This window comes from Malurus melanocephalus, unplaced genomic scaffold (genome assembly GCF_030028575.1).
Source record: "Malurus melanocephalus ecotype Western Australia unplaced genomic scaffold, MMel_1.1 scaffold_28, whole genome shotgun sequence".
In the NCBI taxonomy this organism is placed as follows: Eukaryota; Metazoa; Chordata; class Aves; order Passeriformes; family Maluridae; genus Malurus; species Malurus melanocephalus.
The window spans coordinates 3845545-3865197 of record NW_026623260.1 but is presented as its reverse complement, the minus strand read 5'-3'; the positions used below and the strand labels follow the sequence as shown (position 1 = coordinate 3865197).

Here is a 19653-nt window from a genome sequence, read left to right as displayed (position 1 = left end):
TTCCCCAGTATTTCATTTAGTGCCCTTTTTTTTGGTTTGGTTTTTTTCCTTCTTCGTCTCTACTTCCTTTGGAGATTTACAATATTTGGCAGGTATTAGGTTGCATGAAGGGGAAATCTTTGGACTTTTAGTCCTGGGTTCTGGATGAAAATGTAATTGGGGAATTGAGGTTTCACATGCATATAATGTGTTATAGAATGCATTTCTAGGATTCTGTAAACTGCATTTAGCTTTACAGGAAGCACTTAGACCTGGAGTAAGATCACTGAAATAAAAACATTATGCACGAGCAGCTGCCTAAAGGCATTTAATTCCAAGAGTTAGGATCTTGTTGACTAGATAGGTATTTTCAGCTATCTTTAGTACTTGATAATATTTAAAATTGTAATAGCTCCAGTGGCATTTAAAGTGAAGACAGTTTAAATGTAATATTTTAATGCATCTTTTAAAACCCAGTCTTGTAGATTCTTACCTGCGATGAGTTGCRTTGTTGCAGAGATCTTGGAAACACAGATGACCATGCAGGATCATATAATCTCATTTAATATATATTTAACAATTGATAATAATAATGTTGATATCTTTGGATCCACTTTTAATATTATATAAATGTGAGAAAGAAAAGAAACATTCTTAGCATTTCCTGTGGCATAAWTTTTTTCTTTTATTCAGGCACAAATTTTCTGCCTAAAGAATCCAATTAAAGCAATTTTGTATAAAAGTTCCTCTTACTGCAGTCAGGTTGTTAGAATAGGATTTGGTGCACCTTGCCGTGCCAGTTATTTGAGAACTGCCTTGAACTCAGTCTGCTTTAAGTGTAACTGTAATGTCCTATTTCTAATTTTCTAATTTCACCTGTACCATGTTTTTACCTTAACTGGAAAAGATGAAAATTACCATGTCAGTATTAAAATGTATTGGATAATAATAATAATAATAATAATAATAATAATAATAATAATAATAATAATAATATCTCTGTATCTTCAGCTATATGTTTCCAACTTAAATTGATCACACAGGAATTTATTTCAATGTACAGATAAATCTGAACATTCCTTTGTAATGATGTCATGTAGCTGTGACTAGCTAATAATTCATTTTCCTGAGAAGTCAGTTTTAGTCTGGGAACTTTGTTTCTGACTTCATTTCATCTTAAAGAATAAAGGTAATTGGTGTAAATCAAGTTACTTTTCATAGTAGCARTTTTAATCCATGCCTCTGAGTAATTTGTAGAATATATCACCAATATAAAAGAATTGATGAAGCATACACTTTTGCTGAAGAAAAAGACAATAATTTTAAAAAACCAAACATAAATGCCATGTGTATTAGATTACAATGGTGTGGCATACAGTTATTTTTCTTAAACTACCTATTAATGTCAAACTAAAACACAGTAAGTCGGTGTTTTTTCAGAGAGTACTTTCTGCTCTCTGGTGGATTGGTCTGTTTTCCAAGTAAGTAACCAAAATGAATATTGGCTTAAAGTAAAATAGTGGAGAAGTTGGATGCTGCAGCTAGTTGCTCCACAAAACAGAAATACAGTGGAATAAATTAGAAACTGGTAATACGACTTTCTGATCAGCTTCAGTTTGGTTTTGCAGGTAACTGTTTTATTAAAAAGTGAGATTAGAACAGGCATGCAACCACATTTATTAATTAAATCCTTGTATTTGACTACAGCTTAAAATATGAAATATTTTGAGAATTTTTTACTATCAGCATTGCTGTTTTGTTATGTTCTGTAAGATAATTTCTGACTGTAAATACTTGTCAATGTAGAAGTTATGTGACAAAATTTTTGCAGGACTAAAGATGAGGGTTTAGTTAAGGGTATTGTAATTACAGAATCATGTTTTACAATTGCATAAACTATTCAGCAAAGACTAGAGCTCTTACTTTGCAAGAGATAATGCCTTGGGCATGTGCTGCATCAGCTTTTGCTCCCTAGGGACGGGCACACTCTGGAGCCATTAAATGTCAAGTACATTTGTCACATTTGCTTTTCTTCTCTGAACCAGAGGCATCTTACTGCCAACCACAACACAGTCCCAGTGAACAGCACGATCAAACCAAGTGCAATCCTCACTTAAATAGTGCATGGTGTGGAAAGCAAAGCTTGATTTCTTTTGGATTTGTGACCTTTACCCCTTGAATTCCCTCCTGATATGCCTACTTTTGGTTTTCTGCCTACATCTATGCCCTCACCTCCAAGAGCCCTCTGTTGCAGCCGTCCAGTCTGGGAAGAGAATGTGAACTCTGCAGTGCAGAGATGTTTCCCTGTTGGCTGCCTTGGTGTAGTACCTCTGGATTTGTGGACTGATGGATTGATGGAGGAATGTGATGAGTATCAGTTGAATTCTGCTTGCTGTCTCTTTTAGAGACATTAGTTATGGTCTCACCTCYTTTCCAAGCTGCCTGTTTTTGGAGAATACATAAGAATTCAATTTGTCTTTCTAATTTCTTTGGTCACCATGGACCAAAAATCATGGAGGGGAAAAATACACAGATATAAAAAAAACCCAACCACAAGCAACAAGAAACCTATTATTCTAACACAGAAAATTGTTTTTCTGCCTGTTCATTTGGAAATGCTTACCATTTCTAAGGATGCTCATTAGTAAATTCATCTAAACTGGAAAATTAAGGATCAGTAAATAGTAAAAATAGTTTTGAGGTGTAGGATATACCAGTTGGAAACAAATATCAAATGCCATAGGAGTCATGGTCCTGATTTWAAAAAAAAAAGAGCAGAAAGCCAAGAAAAGATGGGGCAGTAATATATTGACCCAGCATAGCTGTTTGGAGAGTAGGGCTTCGGCTGTACACACAAGGACACTTAAAAACAGAAGCTTTTAAGAATTGTGGTTGTACCAGTTATATCAATGGAAAGTTGTGTGGTGGAACAGGGAATAAATTAATGTTACCCTCATTGCGTGGTAGGGATTACTAAAATATTAGTAAGCATAATGATGTCACTGAGAAGACAAGGACAAAATTACTTCCATTTGCTTTGAGAATATGGGTATCTTTATTTGTCAGTTTTAATTAACCCAGTCTGAAATTGCTTCATTACTAATTTGAAGTTTTTGTTGTGGTCTTTCATGAAGTTTCAGCAGTATCTCCAGCATGAACGGCAAAACTGACCAGCAGTATYTTTTAGAAAGCAATTGCATGAGCAGTACATTTTGTACAAGTGTCTTTCAGTCAGCAGTGAGTTCTAATCAATATAGTTGTTTCTTTGGTACAATGATACATGCATTTGAGAGTTGGAAAGCTCCTATTTTTTAGGCACTTAAAATTTGTTTTAAAACAAAGGTTCTTTTAAACTTGTCTTGGTAGGAATAGCCAGCTGATTTTTCATTTTTCATTATTGCACATCTTTATTTTGCTCTGGATATCTCAAAGTAAAAACAGTGCTGCTGTTTTATGTGACAGCCTTTGGAAGTTTTATGCTTCCTGAGCCAAGGACCAGCTGTGGCTGTCCATGGTTTATTATAGTGAGTACTAATAAAAATGTACATTTTACTAATTTTTCTTCTTATTTCTAACTTTTCTTTCCGTTCTTTAACCAAAAAATATGGAGCGAATAGTGCTTTATACCGCTATTAGGACATTCAGCCAGTCATGATTGTAGAGCATATTCTTGTAATTCAGTTCTAATATTCAGATATCACTGTAACAGGTACTTGAGGGGGATATATTAATTTCTTCCTATGGCAGGAATATACACCTGAATAATTGGGTGAATGTATRTGTCTTGCTTGGGTGAAAACCTGCAGAAACTAATTTAGGATGAGTTGAAGGAATTCAATATTCGATGTTGTCAGTTTTTTTTTTATCAGAGGATTTCTGTGCAATTGGGTCAGTTTTATGGGAACATGGATTGCTCTTTGTTCTTGGAATAAAGCTCCTAGTAAATGGTTGCTTTGCCCAGCATCTTTTTAGAGAAGAATATACAAGTGGACATGCTGGAGCAATMTGTGTGATATTTTCCCTCAGTAAAGGAATTGGGACTGTTCTCATTACAGACGATGAGAGGGAAGGAGAAAAATTTGGAATGTTCTATCAGTCTGTCTTTCTGTTCCACTTGTGAAGAAAACAATTTTACTGTCATTATCTCATGTCAGTCTAAGCCTGGAAGTCAAGAGGAGTGACAGGGACCTGAATCTTTCTCCCTGCTGAATGTCCTGCAGACAAATAGTTTAGAGTGCTGTCAGAAGAATATCAAAAGGCTGGATGAAACTGTGTTAACTGGGGGAGGACTGATGGATGCTGTTTTGTTGACAAGACCGAAACAAGTTCCATGTTTGTTTAGAGACCTAGCTGCTACTAGAAATGCTGCTGGAAATGTATTTGATAAGGGTGCTTTTGTACAGCTAATATTAAATCCTGCTGAGTGTGTTGGGCAGCTCTTGACAAGARTGAAACCTATAGAAATATAATGAGTGGGTGTTCTGTTTCTGGGSAAGAGTTAAGAATTTAAGAAAGAAGGGGACATCACAAGTTGATAACCAATAAAATACTGTTCAGATGCTTGAAACACAATCTGAAGCTGTGAAAGTTGAAAGAAAGGTAAAATTTGAATGGAAAATGGTTCTATTGCATCCAGGTAAATTACTGCAGTAGGATTTTCTATTTTGCCYTAGGATTTGTTGAGGTTTTTTAAATGTCCTTTAAAAATGTGCATTTTGTGTTAGTTCTGTTTTGTTTTAATAGGTGTTAGGCTGATATTCAGAACTGRTGCTTTGTGTTGTGCTCCTGGCACAGTAGACTTGGAGAAGCCATTTAATGTGTACTTCAGTTGTTTAATGTATAACATAGAGATGCGGTTTAATCATTTACTTATCTTTGAACTATTTTAAAAGGTCTGAAACATTAATATTAAATATGCATAGTGAAAGTACAGTAAATGACACTGTGTGTAAAGAGGTTAAGCCAGAGTAGAAAGCAATCTAATAATGAGTTGCAGAAAAGGCTGTAAGTAGATTACCTTGGCCATAGTGTCTAAGCATTAGGTAAGTAAAAACCTGCCATATGCTGCTTCCTCCAGGCAAAGGTATTTTTACAGTTCCTGACAGGTGAAATATGTATGCTCTTATTGATTATGCCCTTAAACTCCTCTCTGTTTCTGAAGGGAGATCAAAGAAGGGCCATTCTCTATCAGTCTCTTGTGYTTCCTGATTGCTTTCATGTGCTCTGCACATCCAGCATTGAATCCCAGGCTCTTCCAAAGTGCAGTTAGAGATCTTTTTTTTTTTAAATCTTAGGTGTGTATCAGAATAATTGCCAAAAACCCTGCAGTGTCAAAATTACTGTATTGTGACACTGGTGAAGATTTCAGGCCAAGCTTAAGAGCTGGGAGCATGTTCTGTTATTTCTAAACTGAAACAAACAAAACTCAAACAAAAAACACACACTTCTTTGAAATGACAGGATTGTGTTTGATCTGATTCAGAGATTTTTCCAGGGAGCCAGTCTCTTTGCAACTCCTTGGGTGACTTGGAAATTCTAAGCGCAATTAATGTTTCTCTTCTACATATTTTACAGTCTTCTAACATGTTTAATATCCAGTACTTTCTCATCTTAGTGTTTAATAAGGGTTGGGTTTTTATTTAATTGCTCCTAGTAGACCAAAATCCAGAGTAATAAATGGCCTGGGTATGGAAGAGCAAGTTGTAATCTGTACTTTGCTGGAGTACCAGCAGATGGCAATGAAACAAAGACTTGCTCTAATCTTCCCAGTGACTGATAACCAGTTCTGTGTCACAGCTCTTGGAAATACAAAATAAGGTTTTTCCCATATATATTTTAGCTGTGTTTTATAATGAGGCCTGTACACACCCTTATCTAAAACAGTTCCCACCTGCACAAGAACTGATGAGTATTTCTAAATTGTGGTACACATTTTTATTGTCAGAGTCCCCCAGAATTGATGATACTGTCCATTTTAACATACTGTGAACTGTATAACTGGAGAAGCACTGTTAGTTTTGGGAGTGGAAAATGATGACCACCAGCTGCACAGCATTTTAGAAGTCAAGAGGATAAACCACTGCTTTTCAATTAGGCATCAAAGTACATACCTTTTCAGGATACTGAATGATGTCAGGCAAATACAGTTGCCAAAGTAATTTCAAGTGACTTTGGATATTGATTTGGAGTAGATTTTTTTTCTTATGGGTGTGTATGTTGTCAACAGCCGCTTTATTTTACCCACTAATTTGATTTAGCTACCAAAAGTTAAAATCTTCATTTTGTAGTATCAGTTGCTCACATCACTCATTTAACTGAGGCTTAAAGTACAGTATGTTCTTCTCTTCAAGGGAGAGGAAGCCTGCAGAAACCAAGGAGGGAMTCTGTGACTGACAGACTCTTACTGTAAAAATGAAATTTATTTATTTCAAAATGCTGAATGTTACGACCTTTTACAGGTCAGTGTCAAGTCATTTAGTGTGAAGAATAAGAGTTAACTTAAGAAACATGCATCTGTTATGGCAGATTGATTCCACATTCATACAGTGTTTCTTAAAGGTTGCTGTTAGGTCCTGACACAGAGAAGATAAAATCTGTGATGTGGCTCTGGGTACTCTGATTTGGGAATATAAATGCTATTAGAATGGAAAGAAGGGAGAGGAAAAGTATTTTGAAATGCTTTTCAGGAAACTGGATCAGAATGGGCATAGGTTTCATTGAAGCGATGGCTGTGCGATTCTCAAGTTTTGTCAYAGGCAAGAGAGGAGGCTGCTGTGTCCCTATTCAGTGTTAGAACAAGATTCATGGAAATTAATTGTGTAAGAACTAATTGCTTATGGCAGGACTTCCAGAAATCTGGCTCTGCTCTGTGATCATTATTTCATAGAGCAATCCAAAAGAGTGGAGTACTTACCACTGCAAAAAAAAGAACTGAATCAGCAGGAATTCCTGCTGATCAGTGTCAATCTGTAAGAAGTAGCTTTCCTTTTTTAAATATAAGTCCCTCAAAAAGCTGTGTTAATCAAGGTTTTTCAGCAGAGATACTGTACTATACTGAATGATTCAAGTGTTCAGCCGGAAGATTCCTGGCAATTAACATGATTTAAGAAATTGYAAGAGTGTTTCAGTACTGAGATTTTGGAAGCAGAATTACATTYTCTGGAGTCAAAGTTTTCCTGCRAAGATAACAGCTTTGGTTTTTGTATRTGCTARCAAGTTCATATTTAGCACTGAGGAKAAAGTGTAGCTTCAGTCAGTGTACAGGACATGATCTATGAGTTTACTCAAGTGTTTATAGTTGAAGGAGTGTGTTTTATTTTGGCAAAGGATGTGAGACAATTTTCCTTGGTAATTCCTGACAGATCTTTCAGAGAAAATGATGTAACTGTAGTTGAATGATGCAGAGGTGCTTGAGTGCTTGAGTGAAGAATGAAGCTGGTTTTGCAACAAATTCATGGCTACTTTCTCTTAACTTCTATTAGTCTTCAGTTTTGGAAAATTTCAACACAACTGCAGGAGGTAGTTGGATCAGAATTATACTTGCTTACAATAAGCCTGGAAAGACAGAGAGTAAAACTGCAACCCATATTTTTTGGAAAATAGTCCTGGAAATTATTTTTGTGTAATGCAGCAGAAGCATTATGATAACATTTGAGACTAAGTGGCCAGAACACACAGAGGCTTCAAGAAAGGGCTCAAAGTGTGTGTTACTATTTAGCTTGCTATTTATTTAGACAGATCCTTGGCTTTATTAAAGTCATATAGGGCCTGAGAACCTACACAATCTTGTGGAAACAGGAGTTGTTTGAAACGTAAAAGATTATGTGCAGAGATGCAGCTCACTGAAAAGTCATGTTGAAGTTGAAAGGGATGTGCAGTGGTTTGGGCAAAATGCAGTTCTGCAGCAATTCCAGCATATGAAGTATGCAAACTATGTGTTTGAGGACTAGAATTTTTGGGTTTGTTCCCCAGGCAGTGACAAGTCCCAAAATCCCCATTTTTATGTATTGCAATACTTCTGATACTGATTTGATGAAACAGCAGTCTTATTCTTGGGCTTCAGAATGTATTCATTAAYAGGAACTGGATATGGAAGTTAAAGTAAATAGCTTCAAGTTAATCTATTTTTTAGCACAGGTACTGGGGAAGTACTGAGAAACTTTTTTGTCTGAACAGCTGGTTCAAAAACCCCTTTTCTCCAATTATTTCATTATAATGCTCTGTTGCCACAGATCAATGTCATCTGAAATGTTTTGGAATGATCCTGCCATTTTTGCATTTTTACTTAATTCCATGAAGATCACTTCAGTGAGGTCACATGAATGTTTTAGTGAGGAAAGTAACTGAAGGTGAATATTCTTGGTTTTGTGTTATTTTCCCCAAATGCAAATTCATCTCTTTACATTCAGACTAAATTATTTAAGCCTGCCTCATTAAGATGATTTCTTCCTTTCCTTTACACATGTGAATCATCATTAAATTATTGCTTCATTTAAACCTCTAACATTTGGTTGCTTTTTACTTCTGTGTATTTACATGTTTTAAAKTAAATTATTACTTTCTTTCAATTTCATTTAGAAAATCAGTTGCTTAAATTCAATTTGAAYAAATAAAGAAAAATGTCTCAGAAAAAAAATGTTAAATAAATACCTGCCTTTTTCTTAGATACAAATTTGAGCATGCTGCTGTGGCTCTGCTAACATGAGTTTGGGCACCTGCTGATGGAAACAGGCTTTTTGTTGCCCAGGGTAAATCCTCTCCCCAGGTATCCTTAAGCTGTTSTGTGTTGTTACAGCTGCATCTCCAGCGGGGTGTTGGCACCTGCCTGTCTGATTTCCCTGGAGCCCCCAGGGCCTCGGAGGTGCAGACARAGCTGTGCTGTGTGTAAGGACTGAGTAAAGGTCTTCATTCTACAGCTGATGGCTCCTGTCAGCCTGAAACAATCTGAACTGTGCTGTTGTCTCAGGCCAGTTTTGATTGGAAGAAACTGGAGCACTTTTCCAGTAGTGAAAATATTCAATACTGTTCAATATTAATGGCCTGTTTAACAAGCGTAGGTCTTAGTTCCATGTAAACTTGAATATGTGCAGGTAATAAATTCATAACAGAATTGTGTCATACTGTTTTTAAACATGCTCARTATTTTAGTTTCAAACTTCAGAACRTATAGCTATATTTTATGTTTGCAAATCTTATATTTGAGTGGAAAGAAAATTACTCTTTCTCATGCAGAGGCAACAGGTTAATGTCCAGGTAGAAGCTTAAATGCTTGAAGGTACAARGCCTGTATTTTGCCTTAAGATTGTTCGCTTTCCTCCACTTAAAGCCTTACCCAATTACTAGAAAAGCTTCAATTACCTCAATAACCTCTGGATCTTTTCTGTAGAACACATGGAATTAATTGTGCCAAGCTTGTCTTTGTTTTAGCAATAAGGAAATAGAAAAAAAAAATTACTGAAATACTGTAGTTGTGAACAACTCTTACCTGATTTTAGTATGTCTGTTTTGTGCTGAACTGAATTACTGTTGTAATGTTAAATGTCAGAAAACATTTTCATGAAAAAAGTTGATACATAATAATTTGCAACAACAGGGGCCATGGGTGACTACATGATTTCAGAAACTGAAGTGGGCAGCTGTAACTTTAAAGCTAATAAAAGGTATTACATGTAGTTTACTGTTTTTTAAAGGCTGTGTTAAAATGTCAAATGGTTTCCTGGCTCTGAGTTAGCTTTATCAAAAACAGTTTGGGAAGCACACGTTACTGGGTACAGGCATGGCAGTCACATCAGTGACACTCAAATGTGTCTGTTAAATAGAAAGTCCAAATTGTGTGTGAATTGTGTGGCACATTTGAGGGAATGCTGATTTTATTCAGCTTTTGTTTTCTTAGGGGAATCTGGTTTCTATGTATTTATTTTGAAAATTACTTATTCCTTGGTTTGTTGTTACATTTCAAAAATTATTCGCATATTCTGCTGTAAGTTGGGGCTTCTACAAAATGTTGTGTTTTTAAACTATTCCTGTCCAGCCTTTGGATGGCTGAGTGAAATGTTAAAATTCTGTGGAATAGAAGGAAGGAATTCTGTGGGATAGAAGGAAGCTGGTGTTGAAGTGGAAGAGAAGTTAGGTCCTTTTGTTTGTGGTACTTTTAATTTTGTAAGCAAAGCTTGTTGGTTATAGCTATTGAGAATATGAATATAGGTTGTCCCAGATACCATGATGTTTCAGCTAGTATAGAATTCATAAAGGAAACCACTGGAGAGTTAAATATTTTTTTCTTTATGAGTTTTTATAAATTCACWTACTCTTAAAATAAACTTAATATGTATTTTAATATGATTCAATAAAAATGTTTATGAAATGGTTCAGATAAGCTATGAAATCTGGTAGGTACTAGTGTTTAGATGGGGGTGTCACTTTTAAAGGCAAATTCAGTGAGATGTTTTCCTTTGTCTCTGTAGTTATCAGAGACTGTTACAGACGATTGCTGTACTCGAGGCTCAACGTACTCAAGCAGTTCAAGACCTTGAAAGTTTAGGCAGACACCAGAGAGAAGCACTGAAAGATCCTATTGGATTTGTGGAAAGACTCCAGAAGAAGGTATTTCTATGGACTTTTCATAAGCCTTACTTGGAATTTTTTTCAATAACTAGTAATTCATCGTCTGTAGAAATTGGAGAATAGATATATCTACTTACATAAAAATTATTAATTTAGAATCTTTTAACTGCTGASCAAAAATAGCCCTTTGCTTTCTTAATAGATCTCTGAAAAATAGGTCTTCGATGATTTTACCAGATATGCTTCCTTTCAATTTTTTTTGTATGTAGAAATGAAAGTTTTAGATTTCTAATTTTAGTGTAGATATTTTAAGAGAGCTTGAAATCTACARGTTACTGGAATATCAGATCAAAAATGTCTAATCTTTCTCATTTGAGAAATGAAATGTTGTGTTTTGAATGGGGTAGGGTAAGTTTAAAAAGCAGGAAATGTGGTCGTCCCAAATCCAAAGTGAACACTAGAAAACATACCTGAGTTACAGATAACAGAATATTGTCTGATAGAGGACAGTCCYTTTCTTTAAGGAGATACTTTCTTTTGAAGCTTTTAAAAAACCCTGTAGTAACAAGGAAAATGTTTTCAGCTTGAATCCTTTATTTCTGCAGCATCTACCACTGGCAAACAAAGTTACATTCTAGTCCAATAACAACATGTATTTCAGTGAAGAATGAAATTATGGTTCTCTTTTCCTAGGTTTGTAGAGACCTAGGTCAGACCTAGSTAAGCCCCTTGGTTTCAGTAGTTGTCTTTCTGCTAAGTTTTGAGATGAGTTAATAGCATGCATGATGTAAGAGGTTGCATTTGATAGTCATTTTATGGGGCAATACTATTGACAGTTGAAAGTAYTTCTGGTGTTTTTTTCTCCAAAAAGGACCAAAGGAATGATAGCTTTTCAGTTGGCCTTTAAATAGAGGTGAGCTTTGCAACGGTTCTGTTCTAGGCAGAAATGAGTGGAAGATAGGCGTAGATTTCTCTGATGCGAGGAGTTGAGGTTTACCAGATGATAAAACTATGAATGTTTTGGGTGCKTGGGTTAAGAAAGGTACAGATCCTGAGCTAATGCTAGGTTTAATAAAAAACAGTCAGTTGCAAACACCCGATTTCAKCTGTGAAATGCACACTTTAAAGTTTCATGCTCAATAAGCCATCATTGACCGTGCCGCTGCATATTGTATATGCACTGTTGTGTATTATTGTTTAAAGATTTCACCTCCTCTTTGAAAAGACTGTGTGCTGCATGGCACTTCAAAAATTCTGGTTTTCCATTCTGCTGTCAAACGAGAAGCAGCACTGGGTTTTATAGCATTTCAGTATTTGCAGGTTTTTGTTTGGATATAAAGTGATAGCATTAAATATTGCTTTTTACTTTCCATTCTTGTTTTTCAGGTTGATATGGGTCTTCCATTTCCTCAGCGAGTTGTTCAGCTCCCTGAGATTGCCTGGGACCAATACACCACTAGCCTTGGAAACTTTGAGAGGGAATTCAAAAACCGAAAACGTAACAGTAGGAGAGTGAAGCTGATTTTTGACAAAGGTAAAGGAAAGTAGGCATACGTTACAGGGAAGAAATGTCCAGTTTGGAAGTTTATTAACTCTTTCTTTGTGTTGCTCACAGTAGGTATACCTGCAAGACCAAAAAGTCCTTTGGATCCCAAGAAGGATGGAGAGTCCATTTCGTACTCTGTCTTGCCTTTAAGTGATGGTCCAGAAGGTTCTACAAACAGTCGTCCACAGGTAGTTGTTCAAAAGGAGAGGAAAAAAAAATCACAGAATAGTAATTTTGGCAATTTTTTCTRTTTTTCAGTATGGATTGTGAATATCATAACTGTTACTTCAAATATTCATATTGGTGATGGCATGCCATTCCTGTACTCAAATCCTGGAACTAAATGTTGGTTTAGGCAAATTTTGTTCTGAAGTTGTGTGCATTGRTTTGGTTTTGGTTTAACTTACGTAGAGGGTTCAAATCAATTATCCCAGCTATAATTTTTCTAAACACATAYTCCATTTTATGTGTGTTTGAGCAGATGATAAGAGGGCGACTTTGCGATGAGACCAAACCTGAAACTTTTAACCAGCTGTGGACTGTAGAGGAACAGGTAAGGGGAAACTCTTCCATTTTGTAGCTGTCTTAACATATCTGAGCATAAAAGCAAATTGTGTAACAATGTTTATAGCACTTGGGAGATCAGGGTCACTTGTATTTAGATACTTGACAACTCATACCWGTACTCAGAAAAATGTTATTTATTCCTTCTCGCTGTTGATTTAGAAAAAGCTTGAGCAATTGCTTTTGAAGTATCCACCAGAGGAAGTAGAGTCCCGACGGTGGCAGAAGATAGCAGATGAACTGGGAAATAGAACAGCAAAGCAGGTAACATGTAGAAGACACTTTGAGAAGTACTCTCTTGTCTTTTCTTTGTTTTTTTCAATATCAGTAAAGAAAAGTCAGTATGTTTTCAGTAATCAYTTTGTCCTAAAAATGTAACAGCAGGGCCTGTATTTCACCAATAACAATGGAACTCTTACACTGGATCTCAAATAAAGAATGTTAAATGTGCCCCAGAGGCCATTGCATAGCTGCCAGACCTAATTGTTCATTAGATTTTGACAGCACACATTTAATTCTGTTAAGCAAGTGTAGTGACACCAGCTGGGCTCAGACTGAGTTACACTGGAATGCTGAGTTCCCACCTCAGTACTGTACAACAGGCAGACATGTAAATAACATAAAAGAATTAGTTCTGTACTGGTGCTGAGATCCACTAAAGGACACAGATGGGGAGATACCAACTATTTCTGCATCTGTCTTGTTGGAATTTTTCCCTTAAAATGATGGAATCTCTCAATTTTGACCAGAAGTAAAAAAYGCTGATGTTCTGTGTTTACAGTATTTTAATTTATTTCAGTTGTGTGCTTGCAGATAAAAGTATAGTTAAGTACTTTAGTATACAAGATTACCACATTTCTGATCATATCTATATTTCTCCACACCTGAAAAAACAGACATGCTTAATTATTTCATAAATGGAAACATGCTTACTTTGTGCTAACTATGGGTAACGTATCCAACATTGTTAAGAAGAGTTTAGCTGCAGCAAGAAGCAAACTACTGAAGTTCTTTCTATCACAATTTTTGCAAGATTTTCTGTGTATGTTTAAAGAAGGGTAATTTTTTTCTCTGAAAGCTGTCAAAATGTCTGAAAATAGTACAAATGCAGCACAGCAAGATAGGCATCCTCTAGAGTAGTTGTCACAAAGTAGAATCCAGAGGATTTCTTTTCCTATTGTTCTTGATCAATGTAGCAATTCTGGCAAAACTTTGGAGTGAAGACCAGTCACAATTGATTTGACATCGATTTGTTGCATCTTGTTTTTTTCTAGGTTGCCAGTAGAGTGCAAAAGTATTTTATTAAACTGACTAAAGCTGGTATTCCAGTTCCAGGAAGAACTCCAAACTTATATTTATATTCCAAAAAGGTGAGACAATATTACAGAACTCTCTATTTCTGTTTGCATTTACATGCAAGCTGAGTCAGAATTGTTAATACTTTTAATAGATTAATAAGGTTGCTTAATGAAGTAATCCTCTTCTTTTGCCATTAGTACTATGGAGTGAATTGGATGTGAATTCTGGTTTCATATTGACATTCTTGGGGATATGCAGTGTTCAGATTGCAGGCTGAACTGACAGGGTTGAGTGATGGTTTTGGGGTACTTCTTCCTCATTTGTAAGTTTACTATAACTGATCAAGAAGTGATAATGAAAACCCTGTTGGAAGAGGATAAGAAGCCCTTTAATTCACTTTGTACTGTAACCTCCCAATTAATCAAACCATAGAAAATTGTGTATAACTGAGCATGCTGAATTAGCACAGGTATAGGCTTAAGATTGAAATACCATGTTTTATTTTGATTTGCAACATGATAATTAAAATASCATGGTCATATAAATGCCCATTAAAATACAATGCTTTTTCTGATCTTGGAATGGATGAGAAGMAAATGTGGCCACAAAAGATTTAATTTGCAAAAGAAGAGACTTGGATTTCTGTGCAAACCAGTCACATATTGTGATTTAAATAATGAGGCAGTCTTGAGTACTAATAAAGACCAGAGACAGTAGAAAAGGGCAGTCTCAGGTTTCATGGGAGTTTTATTTGTTGGGTTTGGTTTTTTTTGTTTCCACGGTTATTTACAGAAATTCTTCAAACCCCCTTACGGTGGCATTTTGTGAAGTAAAATTACTGTTTTGCATTCAGGTGTCCATGATATTTTCTGATAAAGAGTAGAGCAAACTTCACTCTGATTCTGCAAAAAGGCAAATCTGCAGATTTAGTCCTTTGAAAGACTGGAAACAAAAGTTGCTGTCTGTGGGTTGATACAAAAAGATCTGCTGCAGTTCATGTGTAATGATTTAAAAGTGTTACACACCCTTATTTGTCTCCTAGTATTCTATGAAGTTACTGCAAACAATAAGTGCTTGTATTGGAGGCTTTCCAGTTTGCCATCCATCATGGTAATACCATTTTATTTTCACCATGGTTTTAATCTTCTATTGTGCTCTATAGASAGAGGCAGGGAAGGTGCAGACGTGACCCTGTCTGCCATCTTGTCCATTGGAAAAGTACTTTCTGGCAGAAGAACAAAAACCAGCTGGGAACATTGATACTTTCAATGCTGTGGAGATTTATCTGTCAGAATTTCAAATTACTGATACAGTTGGGGCTCATTTCTGTAGTATGATAATACTCTGGGGCTGATTTCAAGAGGTGTTGAAAATTTAGTTCTGAAAATTATAATTGTTTGAGGCCTTTATGTCATTGTATCACTTTAAATTATCTTGGTCACATCTTTAGTTCTTTCCTGTTAATTTTGATTGGAAAGGCCATMATTACAGAAAGTGTCCAGTGCTGCCAGGCAGCAGATCATTGTATTYGATAAACAGTGGGAATACTTAATCRGTAGATGTGGGACAKTTGAACYRTATTTTTCRCTAATATGAACAGTGATCCCACTGTGGACAAATCTGGTATAGCCAAGAGTGAAAAGTATTTTCTGTAAAATTCTTAACGTTCTCATACTGCAACAGTAATKGTCCCATATACAGATTTTTCTTAGGCTTCTRTCTAGAACATCTCTAGTACTTACATCAGTTTTTGYTGTGTGATTCACATCMTTACTGCCAGGTCATAAGAGTAAGGTCGTTGTGCCCTGGTTTGTGTTAAGCAGCATCTCTGTTTTACATTTGTATCCTGTGTAAGAAATACAGCAGATGAAAAAATCAAACAGTGTATGTGGAGAAATTGAGCTCTCAGTCTGCTAATAGAGCTGTCTACTTAAAGCCCAGATGGACAGCACCATCCCAGGTTAGTTATTCCCAGGTCTGCAGTGGAGATAACATAATGTGGCAGAAAGGAAATGCAAGGGCTRTTGGAAGCCTGGGTCATGCCTGTGTTCTGCTTGCCCTAATTTTGATACCGAGTGTACATGTGCACTGTAACTGCAGTGTATCTGCTTTATTGCTGGTAATACAGTGTGAAAACTGGATGCTAATACTTACAGCACATACCTGTGGGGAAAAAGAAACATAGATATATTTAATATGAAGATTTGTGTCAAAAGGGATGCTTCACAAGAAAATGCATTTCTCCATGGGGAATGTTCAGGATGGATTTTTAAAATGGTTACTGGAGAGGTTAGAAGCCTAATCAGTTCTTCAATGTCTGCTTGAAGTTACTTTGTGTATCTGCTCATATGACATATGTCTCTTCTAACAAATTATGCAGGAAATTAAGCAGGATGTATCAGTTTATTTCCTTGTTTAACCATTACCTACTGCTGGTGAAAATAAAACTGGATCAGAGATTTAGAACTCYAGTTCTTCAATTATGGCTTATCATTTTCAATTTAATCCTTACATAATATCATTAGTGCACCTGCTTTTAAGCTTAATCTGGAGATATATTTCCCACAGGGAAAATGATCTGTCACTGTCTGCTTTTAAGTAGTATTTTAGTTCATTCTTCACCAGAAGAGGAGAATTYAAATGCTCAGTTCAATTTGTAGGTCACAGCACTGTTATGCATGGCAGTGCTGCTGTAGAAGCACAGGCAGTTTTCCTTTCCTGATTCCAGAGCTGTATTAAATGCAGATCTGTTTTCTGTTAACAGAAAGTGTCAATCACTGTGTCAGCTCAAGCTGAAATACCATCTTAACCTCACACATGGCAGTATTTTAGAGAGGTTTGAAATCTTAAGGGAAGCTGTAAAATCACCAAAACACAGGTAGCTGGTAATCATAAGGCAGAAATTGGAAAAATGCAATACAGTGGGTRTAGTGCATTAGTCTTAGAAGAAATAATTTTGTTTTTTGCACTGCAGTAGTTCKGCAGATCAGAGGTACCATCTTCCAATTGTTACTGCAGACTTCATCTCTTCCCTTAAGCCTGAGCAGACCAATCTCAATTCCTGGTGGTACTTCTGTCTGCATAGATGTGTTCCATCTAAATTATTTGTGTCATCTGTGCCTTTACTTTTTAAACCATGAACAACTGTAAAATAATGGTACATCCCTCTTTAGAGATGGAATRCCTCTTTAGAGATAAATGGTTGTACTATAGTATTACAGGTTTGTAACTGATAGAAGAACCTTTTGGGATATAAGATCTTATTAAAAAAGGAGAAAGTACTAACTGTTGCAAGTATTCCTTTTGCTTTAGCTGTATGAGCAGTGTAAAACAATGCTCTCTTTTATGATTGTTAGGAAAAACACTTTTCATGCTTATGTTTTTGATTWACACTGTTTGRTTTTTTAAGTTGAGGAATTTAAGTTTTAACATTAAAAATGTCAAAATGCTGGTCTGGAAAGTAGCTAAGTAAGAGGTTGAGTCAGTTTCATTCTCAAATTCTTCTTTTTGATATTTAATATTCTCCCACTAGGGAATAAGTAATAGAGACTGAGTGCCTCTTTTAAAACTGGCATGCATTCTACACCTTCAGACAGCATTAAAGTTGAAAGTTTTTAGATGTGCACTAATGGAGTAATGTATCTAATGTTTTTTTACGTTCCTTTTTCATGCAGTGGCAGTGAAAAAGAACTTTCAGAGAGCAGTTCTTTGTAGCTCTTAGCATCCTGTTTTTGATGCAATTGCCTTATCTCTCCTGCACCAGGACAATAGGTCTAGACTTGGATTTTTTTTCTAAAGCACCAAAGTTGRTGATAAGTGTCAAGCATGGACCTTTTGACTATTGGACCTGTGCAAAATTACTTCCTTTCTTAGTCTCACACTTACAATATTGGAAGTTTTTTAATGTTTTTACTCTCCAGTCCTCAGTCTTYAGCATTGTACCAGCCTTACTTTCTGTTTTGCTGTCAGCCTCATCTGTTTAGATGGGAGTGGTTTTATAGTAAGGGCTCTTTCTTGCTCCATTTTTACCAAAATATTGGACTGTTCATTTGATTCCACATGCTATGGGGGAGAATTCCAGCTGTGTGAGGCTGTGATACAGAAATATAAGTAGTTGGATGTATGATAGATTATTTAGTGYAAAAGAACAAATTCCAGGCAAGGTTTTATAAATGAGGTTTATTTAAATAATAGCCAAGGAATGTTTTTAAAATGTACCATTTTTTCACTGTAGTCATCAAGTAGACGGCAACATCCTTTAAATAAACATCTTTTCAAACCTTCAACTTTCATGACATCTCATGAACCTCCAGTTTATATGGATGAAGATGACGACAGATGCAGTTTTCACAGCCATATGGATACTGCAGCAGAAGAGGAAGTATCGGTATGTCATTTAAATCAGTCAGAAAATGCCTGGCATGCTGTCACTTTGACCTTGTTTAGTGTTTAGAGGATTAGGCATCTTTACCATTAAATATCATCATAGAAGTATTAAATTGTAGTAAGATTCACAAGCCATTTTGAATTATAAATACATCATTAATATAACAGACTCCAACAGTGAAAAATTCAGACCAAATCAGGAAGGAAGTCTGTAAGTCAGTAGTGGTTTTGTCCTGAAATACCTCTACAAAGTTTTAGTTGCATATTTTWAAAAAGTGATCTGGCATGAGATAGGGTTGAAAATCATGTAAATGATAAAGTTGGGATTCTGGTTGAAGATGTGTTTTAGAAAGGTTACAAAGAGCTCTGGTAAAATTCAAGTGCTATTGACATCGTTGCTTTTTTTTATCTTTTACTGGCTGAATTAATTATGGATTTTGTAAAATCCACTTCAAAGTGTGAACTAACAGACTGAATTGTCAATCAACAAGCAAATTTATGTATTCTTAGAGGCAAATTCTAGTAGACATCCTAACCCAGTAAATTGCTACATCATGGAGTGTGCTACTTTCCTAATTTATCACATGCAGTAATACTACAGGAATTTAGACGTACGTCATTCCCATTTCCATACAGAATTATAGAGGGACTGTATCCTACTGCTTGGGAGCTGGACAAGTTTCACAGCTGGTGTGAATCACTGTGGTGTTCCTGTGCTTAGATTAAAGAGCCTGACTTGTTAATTTTTTTTTTTTTTTGTGAGCCTAGTGACATCTTGTGTGTGGAAAGCCTGTTGYATAACAGAAGTATTGAGGCCACCCACTATAAGTCCATTCATTTTCTTTCTTGACTTTTTTACCTGCACTGCATAGTCTTCCCTAATTATTAAATTTACTTATCTATTTCCCAGTCTTAAATCCCATCTTCACTCATGTTATGTCTTCTGTCTCTTATGCTCTTTCAGCTCATCCACAGACATTCCTGATAACTTTGCTTATTCCAGTAAGAATCTTAAAAGGCCTGGAAAGCAAAATGCATATTAGAAAACATTCAATGGAACTGTTTTTGAGCAAACATGCTTCCATTCTGTATTGTTTTTTAAGTACATGTTTTCTAATTGTTCTGAACAGTTTAGAGAACCATTTTGGTTTTGCCACGGTATCCTAACTAATAATGTTTTYCCTGTGTAAACAAAAAATTTTGCCTGATTATTACCAGTTATAACTGTTCCTGAAAATTTATATTTTGCTATAAATGAGTTATTTCCAAGTGAAAACCCACTGTTCCTAACAGAGTTCATTTACTTTTCAGTTATG

At 35.8% G+C, this 19653-nt stretch overlaps 1 protein-coding gene across 3 annotated transcripts in view; it reads left to right on the top strand.

Moving 5' to 3' along the window:
* The window catches only part of ZZZ3 (zinc finger ZZ-type containing 3), a 57741-nt gene that overhangs the window by 30563 nt on the left and 7525 nt on the right, over positions 1 to 19653 (top strand). For 2 of the 3 annotated variants that reach the window (XM_057363564.1, XM_057363565.1), the window contains exons 4-10: positions 10443 to 10581; positions 11929 to 12076; positions 12158 to 12276; positions 12570 to 12641; positions 12815 to 12916; positions 13927 to 14022; positions 18186 to 18338. In XM_057363564.1, the coding sequence (XP_057219547.1) occupies positions 10443 to 10581; positions 11929 to 12076; positions 12158 to 12276; positions 12570 to 12641; positions 12815 to 12916; positions 13927 to 14022; positions 18186 to 18338 (829 nt within the window). The remainder of the gene's footprint in view (positions 1 to 10442; positions 10582 to 11928; positions 12077 to 12157; positions 12277 to 12569; positions 12642 to 12814; positions 12917 to 13926; positions 14023 to 18185; positions 18339 to 19653) is intronic. The other variant, XM_057363566.1, reaches the window with a different exon arrangement.